We start from the raw sequence: 8,672 nt of genomic DNA, 5'->3' as shown, positions 1-8,672 counted from the left end.
AGTGTTTCCCTGYAATCTTGACATTTTAACCAATAATCCACATTGATTCTTTAAGAACTTTTATGCCTTAGGAGTTTAGTACAACTGCCACTGGGATGTAGTATCATAACCCAATAATTAAATACATTTTTTGTGTCTTCTAAAGTCAAGCAACCTTGCCAGCAGGCATGCCAGCTAGGATAGTTAGACAAGCTACTCTAACTTGACTGATAGCCTGAAATGGCTTGGTAAGGAGTTATGAGGATGSGAGATTGGGAACCTATCTAGCTGGCTAGCTAAAGCCAACTTTATAAAATTGCCAGGTGGCTAGTATTAGAGAAACAAACAAAAAAAATTGTTTATTTATTCATCCCAAAATAATCAATAGGCTTCATAGCTTAATCAAACTCATTTACAGACATACAGTACCAGTCAAAAGTTTGGACACACCTACTCATTCCAGGGTTTTTCTTTAGTTTTACTATTCTCTACATTGTAGAATAACAGTGAAGACGTCAAAACTATGAAATAACACATATGGAATCATGTAGTGACCAAAAAAGTGTTAAACAAATCAAAATATATTTTATATTTGAGATTCTTCAAAGTAGCCACCCTTTTCCTTGATAATAGCTTTGCATACTCTTGGCATTCTCTCAACCAGCTTCACCTGGAATGCAAAAATCGCACATTTGGACTCATCAGACCAAAGGACAGATTTCCACCGGTCTAATGTCCATTGCTCGTGTTTCTTGGCCCAAGCAAGTCTCTTCTTATTATTGGTGTCCTTTAGTAGTGGTTTCTTTGCAGCAATTCAACTGTCATGACGTGGCCCTCTTTGGGTATAGCGTGCATTCCCCCTCTCTCTCTCGCCTATACCCAGGCTGCTGTTATCTCAGGTCGTAAATTCCTGTAGGAGACTGACTTCCTCATGGCCAGACAGTATAGAGAGAGAAAGAAGGTTTCACAGGAGAAAGGAACCTCTTCTCCAGCATAGAACTTGAGAACTGAACAATGTACATGTTTTGGAGAAGGTGTACACGGTCGGGGAAGAATCCAGCTACGACCGGGCCATTTCGTTTAATGTTTGTGAAACTCATGAGAGACAATACAGCCACATTACCATAACTCTGTTTATACAAGAGTCTCAGTTATGAGGCTTGCATCTAATTGTTGTATAAAATGAATGAGTAAAGATGAAACTATTTGTGAACTTATGTAATATGATTTTAAACTGTTTAATGAAAGGGAACCCAATTCCCTTTAAAGCTAACTAAGTCATTGGCCCGCCCCATGAGCACAGACATTGATTTGGCGTCGTGGRACAGCCTTTTTCTGCTCTTCCGAATATAACCCCCACCTTGGGAATTTATCTTCAGACCAGCTTACCTCGATAAYCGAGAGGGCTAAGGTTTGAGTAGATTGCTGAAWTCTTAACCATACCACGTGGTTAAACTCTGAGACTACCGATACCAACAGAATAAGAACAAATCTTTGATACTAATTACTAGTCTGCAGCTAGGAATTCTGTACCATTGAACGCGAAGACCGACAACCGCCGAAACATCTATTCTAGAAGAACATTTCTGAAATGGGACTCTGAAGTATCCATTCTAACCACGAGAGATGATCAGACGAACTCTCCAACAGAAAGACGGACGATTCYAACAGAGATCACGATGACACACTGAGCGTAAATATATATTGATTGCAGTTATTCCCRAATGAGTGAGCGTTCATGTGCRAAGGATTAGCATTTCAATGAATATAATTACCAAGTGCGTAGTGACTCATTTGCGTAATTCCCGCYWTTCTCAGTCGACCCCCACTTCCCTTTTGTCCACCAAGCCGCGATACCGGTTTATCCCACTAGGGAAACTCTGCTATCATTTCCTTGTAACTATATCTACTGTTTGTTTATGCATTTCTGTGATTATATAGTTAGTAAATACATGATTTAAGACAATTGATGTATGGATGATTCATAGTGAAGACTGGGTTCGTGCAGGTTCATCCAACAATTTACGACATTTGGAATGAGACTAACGTGAGGTAAAGAATAATTCATTAATTAGAAGACTAATTGATCAGATATTAAAATATCTGAAAGTTATATTAGGAAAATGATAACTTTGTAATCTGAATATTTTCCTTGGTGCCCCGACTTCCTAGTTAATTACATTTACATGTTTAAGTTAGTTTAATAACGTAATAATAATTACAGAGATTTTATTTGATAAAAATAAGTCTTCAGTTTAATGATGCCAAAGACACGACACAACCATGAAGRCCTGATTCACACAGTATCCTCTGAACAGTTGATGTTGAGATGTGTCTGTTACTTGAACTCTGTGAAGCATTTATGTGGGCTGCAATTTCTGAGGCATGGAGGAGAAGGTGTGATGGCGCTTTGCTGGTGACACTGTCTGTGATTTATTTAAAATTCAAGGCACACTTAACCAGCATGGCTACCACAGCATTCTGCAGCGATACGCCATCCCATCTGGTTTGCACTTTGTGGGACTATCATTTGTTTTTCAAGAGGACAATAACCGAAAACACACCTCCAGGCTGTGTACGGGCTATTTGACCAAGGAGAGTGCTGGAGTGCTGCATCAGATGACCTGGCCTCCACAATCACCTGACCTCAACCCAATTGAGATGGTTTGGGATGAGTTGGGCCACAKAGTGAAGGAAAAGCAACCAACAAGTGCTCAGCATATGTGGGAACTCCTTCAAGACTGTTGGAAAAGCATTCCTCAGGAAGATGGTTGAGAGAATGCCAAGCGTGTGCAAAGCTGTCATCAAGGCAAAGGGTGGCTACTTTGAAGAATCTAAAATCTATTTATATATACAAAAACACTTTTTTGGTCACTACATGATTCCATATGTGTTATTTCATAGTTTTGATGTCTTCACTATTATTATACAATGTAGAAAATAATCAAAATAAAGAAAAACCCTTGAATGAGTAGGTGTGTCCAATCGTTTGACTGTACCTCCTGCGAGTCCTGCCCATCACCGGCAGCTAAAAGCAGGACCGAGTTTGGGAAATCCTGGTAGAGTATCTAGCATCCTGCCTTGCATATCTTTTCTCTGTGGTGCACCTTGGAAGGAACCACTTACTAGGGGGGGTGGGGTACTCCCTGCCTGGTCCAGTCAGTGTGCCCCCTCTTAAGTTTAGTAATTAATTCAACAAAACAAAAAAAACATTTTTTTTATTTAAGATGTCAAATCTGAGGGGGCAAGTGCCCTTGTGCCCCCTATGGGCATGACACCTCTGATGAAGTTTCATAACAAACCTCAACTACTTATTCATGATGGGAGARAAAGAACATTTTACAGAATACATATTGAGAGGCTGACACGGCTGGAAGATGAATTGTAGACAGTGTTAATGGGCAGGCATGCTGATTGATGTATGATCTCTATGGCTGAGAGCGTTAATGATGAGGTAGCWAATGAATCTCAATACGTGGCTGTGGCCCCTGGCAGATGGCTTTAATCACCCAGCCTGACTGTCAGGAGCCTTAATAGACCCAGAGGGAGAGAGAGGGTGGCTGCCTTCCACCACCACTGCCCCCCATTCACACCCCAAAACCACCATTCACTACAAAGATGACTAAATCTTAAAGATGCCTCAGTTCTTCAGGAGTSAGATTTCCCTATCTCTCTTTAGCTGTGTTAGTCAGTGTTACCCTATATGATGAACCTGAAATATAGTAAAAACTTCCTCRTCTTCAGTCCTTTTAATTTACACCTCATCATCACTGAGTCACTCTGAACCCTACAATGACTGTTTGTTTCAGACATATTTTCAACAATATGAAGGACACTTTAAGCCCTTCAAAAAAATAAAAATGCTTCCAACACAAGATCATGCCTCAAGGTTTACAGTAACATCCCACTGGGCTCAGACATCAATTCAACATATATTCCAAGTTGGTTCAACATCATTTAATTGAAATGAGGTGGAAACAGCATTGATTCAACCAGTGTGTGCCCAGTGGGATCAGATAACATTATGAATGTCAAACAACCTGTTTGCTGTGCACTCACTCCAGAGACCTCCAACAACAGACAGAATCATTGTAAAATTGGGACAGACAATCTGTGATATAAGACTGTCTGTCAGTGGGTGAAGATTGGCTCTTCCGTGAGGTAGTTGCCAAAACAAAAGTCTATGAAATTCCACGGCTGTAGTGATGCAGGACAGACAACAGCTTTTGTTGTTGGTTACAACAACAACAGCCACTTCACCACGTCAGTCAGTATCCTCATAGAAGTGTAGTGACGGTCGTCTGAGGGTCTAATGCAGCCAATGATTGACTGGAGAGCCCAATTCACTGAGCCTCTCTCTTACAAAACAAACAGAAAGCATCAGAAAGGAACAGGCAACCTACAGCCAGCCTTCCGACATCAAACAATGAATTAACAAGTCAGTAGAATACATACATGTTTTGTATGTTGCCTTGTTATTGAAAGGACATGAACTTGTCATCCGTGTCTGAGTTGTCTGGGAGCTTTAGGGCCGTGTGGTTGTCATTGTATGTAGTTTGATATGCTGAGGATGCCAGGTCATGAGTGAATTAAATATTCTGGGCTTGAAATGTTTCTCCCTGGAGGCTTTCTGAGGTCTGAGCTCGACTATCAGATCGGCTCCAGTATGAATCTGGTCATTCTTGAAAGACCAGCCAGGTGGAAACAAGAGTAACACTGTTGAAWSAAGTGCCTCCCAGAAGCAAGACACAAGATCACAAWCAACACACCTTACCTGACATATAGTACTCATGGGATAGTGAAATATGGCATCTGAGTTTGATACATGACCGTGTTACTTTAAGAAGTGATCGGTATAGCATGAAAGGGTGGCCATACTAGGGGGCTGGCTGACTGATTCAGAAGTAAACAAAACCATGGTGGTTAATGGTTAACCTAAAAGCGTGAATGTACTTACWTTACATATTGGTGCATCTTTGTCGAAACATATGATATATTTCAGTTGAACTTTCTATGCCTCCACTCATTGCCTATATACAACATGACCTGTTACGCAATTGGTTTTACTATGAGACCAAAGAAAATACCCTGAACATTAGTTTAGTTTCTATGTGACTGTTTCTGCTGAGGGAGGACATAGAGTTGTGACCATACTAATGCCAGGAATGTGATCCCCCATTTTGACATGGAGAAATGTGTCAACTACTTTATGCATTTTTCTCAAGGAAGGTACAGTAGTATATTTATCTATATTTTCACATTCAATGCAAACTCTGGAAGGATCAGCAACCCCTCTTTGTCAAAACCCCCTCCTATAATGATCAAATATCAACTATTACATTTTAAATGAGCAGCCTACCATATCATCAACACATTTCACCCCAAGCCTTAAAACACGATCGAAACCTGAATATAAGCAAACATATACCTGTCCATACAACCTTACTGTAATTCAACTCACACATGATTTCCCACAAACCATTCAATGTCTACACTGCACACACTCAATACTGCTACAGTACCAGAAGCAGTCCTGCCTAGCCTGGCTAAAATAATGACCTGCCATGAGAGGATATAATGTGTCACTCTAGCCCAGTTTACACCTGGTGCTAACATGCATCCTTTGTCCTGATCTTGTCCACATTCTGATTGTGCACACATTTTTAAAGATAGGTATAGACGATTAAAGAACGCATTGTGATCTGATTGCGATCAGATCTTTCTGACCACCTTTGGAGGTAGTGAGGGACCCATTGTATCTGGATATCAATCAAGTGTAAACAGATCTGGATGGTCAAACCATTTACCACTAGAAAAGCCTGGCCTTGAGGGACCCCCTTCGAGCAAGTGATGAGTCTTTTGGACATGAACATTCTAACAGTCTAATAAATACATTTCATATATGCTATTGCAAAAATAATCGTTGGTTGTGTTTATGAAGGTCTTAGGTAACAATAGAATATGAAAGAAAATGTATTTCAAATAAAACAATTTCATGTAACTGCATACAATAAGTACAAACGAAAAACCACTAAAACACCACAATTCAAGTGGTAAAATCCATTTAAAAAACACCATCATAAAGATCATTAATTATTCATTTGTTAAGGGCAGGTCTTCAACAACATTTTGAAACGCCATTCTTTTTCTTCTGAAGAACAGAATGGCATATTCTGAAATTAAATATATGACAGTACTGTGAGTGATTTGCATACAGGGAGACCCCAGGAAATCTGGTCACAATGCGGACACAGTGGACGGATAAGAGCCACATTTTAAAACCATGTGTAGACCCGAAAAACCTTGATCAGAAAGTGATTTGATCATATTGATCAGATCACGAAACCCACAGGTTGGGGCAAGGTGTAAACGAGGCTTCTGTTGATGGATGGCCCGTCCCCAATGTGCCATAGATTGTCCATGATTGTGAGGGCCCACCCTGTGACAGCCCAACCCAGGTGGGAGGCGCAAAGCAAGAGAGTGGGTGAAATGTGGCCCGACAGGTCTGATGGGAGGCTCGGGGAAAGAGAGAGAGAGGCAGTCAGCCAGGTGGAGTCAGGTGCTGTCTACAGTCTTGGCTGGGACAGTGTCATAGTTCTATACAGTAGTAGAGCAGTAGGGACTGTGTGGAGCAGGGCTGTAGTCTAGCCCCTAACTGACTGACTGGCACTCAACAGGAATACCATGCCTTGTTTATCAACTGGAAAATGAATTATACATAACACTGAAGAGAGAAACTTGTCAGATTGGAACTTTCTTTCCCCTCCCGTCTTGTTCATTCACTCTCTAGTCTCTCTCCCAGTGGCTGGAGCTGGGGGCTGTGTGAGTTTGTACAGTAGTCTGGAAAGAGAGTGAGAGGAAGAGAGGGAGGGAGAGAGGAAAAGAGAGAGCAGGGGATTGGACAGAGGCCAGGGGAGACATGCTACGCTACAGCTCACCAGGATCGGTCACCACCACCGAGGACAGTCCAGAGCAGCCCAGTGAGGTAAGGAGCCCCAGGGGGCCACTCTGTCCCAGGATAGAACCCATCATCACTCATTCGCCTGTCAGATGAGTAGCATGGCGTGTTGGTTTGTGTAAGTCAGTGTGTTTGTAGACTATCTGGAGTTTGTTAGCTTTTGTCTCCGCTCCCCCCACTCCCCGTTCATTTTTCTCTCTCTCAATCTGTTTTCCTCACGTCTGGCTGCTCAAGGCTAGTTTTCGTAGCATGTCTACATCACAACTAATCATTCTCACTTTTTGAGTGTTGCCGGTATGTTGGAATTTTGCATGTGGCTCAGGGATATGTGTATCTGTTTGAGCTTGTAATGAGTACCGAGTATCTGGGAGGCAGGGCTGTCATGTTTATTTGATCAGCCCAGAGCGCCTAGCAGACCGCGTCTTTAAACTGCCAATAAAAGCCATTCTCACAGCTAATGAAGTGACACCAAAGGATTTATAGGTAACATAAAAGCCAACATGGAGTTGGATTAATCCTTATGATGATTACAGCGTCATGTTTCACTCTCAACCAAGAGATTGCTTTAGCAATTAACACCTTTTAAGAAAGTGAATTGTTTCCATTGACTTACAGTATGTATGACTTACAGTATGTTAATCAGCTCCTAGGGCACCTTGGTTCTAAAGGGATGTGTTGTACTTGTAAACAAGACTGTGCTAGCTTGAAGTGGTATAAGRCATTTTGATGCTGTTACCTCATTGCAGTTACATTTGCATAATTTTWGTTTGTGGTGTCACAGTCTATAATTATAAATACTGATGGTGACCTGTTGTATTTGGACCCCATCAGAAACATTCCACTGCTTATTGTAACACAACAGTCAGGCTCATTACAACACAAATGTTGTGCTCACATGATAGATCACATTACATATGAACCAATCCATTTTTATGTCATAAAGAGTGACACTGGGGAACACAACACATTTTAGTTTTCATCCAACTATGACATTGATTACTGGTGCATGAGCTTGAACTGAGTGACATTGACATTTTCTTTTTATGTCTGTGTGTGTTTCTGTCTGTTTTTGATTCCCCCAGAGGAGGATCCAGCGACTCAGACTAACTCTTCATACAGGAGACAATGGACAGAATGAAACCAAGAAACCAACCTCAGACACAGTGAGTCTCAAAACCCAGTCAGCCACACAGCCAGTCAGCCTCACACACCCAGTCACCCCCACACACCCAGTCAGCCTCACACACCCAGTCAGCCACACACTGACTGGCTGTGTGGCTGACTGGGTGTGTGGAGGCTGACTGTGGTGGTGTGAGGCTGAACTGGCTGATTTGGGTGTGTGAGGGTGACTGGGTGTGTGAGGCTGACTGGGTGTGTGGGGAGGGTGGTGGACTGGGTGTGTGGCTGACTGGGTGTGTGAGGCTGACTGGGTGTGTTGAGGCTGACTGGGTGTGAGAGGCTGACTGGCTGTGTGGCTGACTGGGTGTGTGAGGCTGACTGGGTGTGTGAGGCTGACTGGCTGATTGGGTGTGTGAGGCTGACTGGTGTGTGAGGCTGACTGGGTGTGTGGGGGTGACTGGTGTGTGGCTGAGCTGAGGGTGTGTGAGGCTGACTGGGTGTTGAGGCTGACTGGGTGTATGGCTGACTGCTGACTGGGTGTGTGAGGCTGACTGGGTGTGTGAGGCTGACTTGGGTGTGTGAGGCTGACTGGCTGTGTGGCTGACTGGGTGTTGAG

At 42.6% G+C, this 8,672-nt stretch overlaps 1 protein-coding gene across 1 annotated transcript in view; it reads left to right on the top strand.

Moving 5' to 3' along the window:
• Nucleotides 1-6,487: 6,487 nt before the first annotated feature.
• Nucleotides 6,488-8,672, top strand: part of LOC111969387 (ELKS/Rab6-interacting/CAST family member 1) — a 29,952-nt gene continuing 27,767 nt past the window's right edge. The window contains exons 1-2 of the mRNA XM_023995487.3: nt 6,488-6,964; nt 8,020-8,100. Coding sequence (XP_023851255.2) covers nt 6,899-6,964; nt 8,020-8,100 — 147 coding nt within the window. The 5' untranslated portion in view covers nt 6,488-6,898. The remainder of the gene's footprint in view (nt 6,965-8,019; nt 8,101-8,672) is intronic.

Source organism: Salvelinus sp. IW2-2015, linkage group LG10 (assembly GCF_002910315.2).
Source record: "Salvelinus sp. IW2-2015 linkage group LG10, ASM291031v2, whole genome shotgun sequence".
Classification (NCBI taxonomy): Eukaryota; Metazoa; Chordata; class Actinopteri; order Salmoniformes; family Salmonidae; genus Salvelinus; species Salvelinus sp. IW2-2015.
The sequence above is the reverse complement of the archived record's forward strand: the minus strand, read 5'-3'. Positions and strand labels throughout refer to the sequence as shown.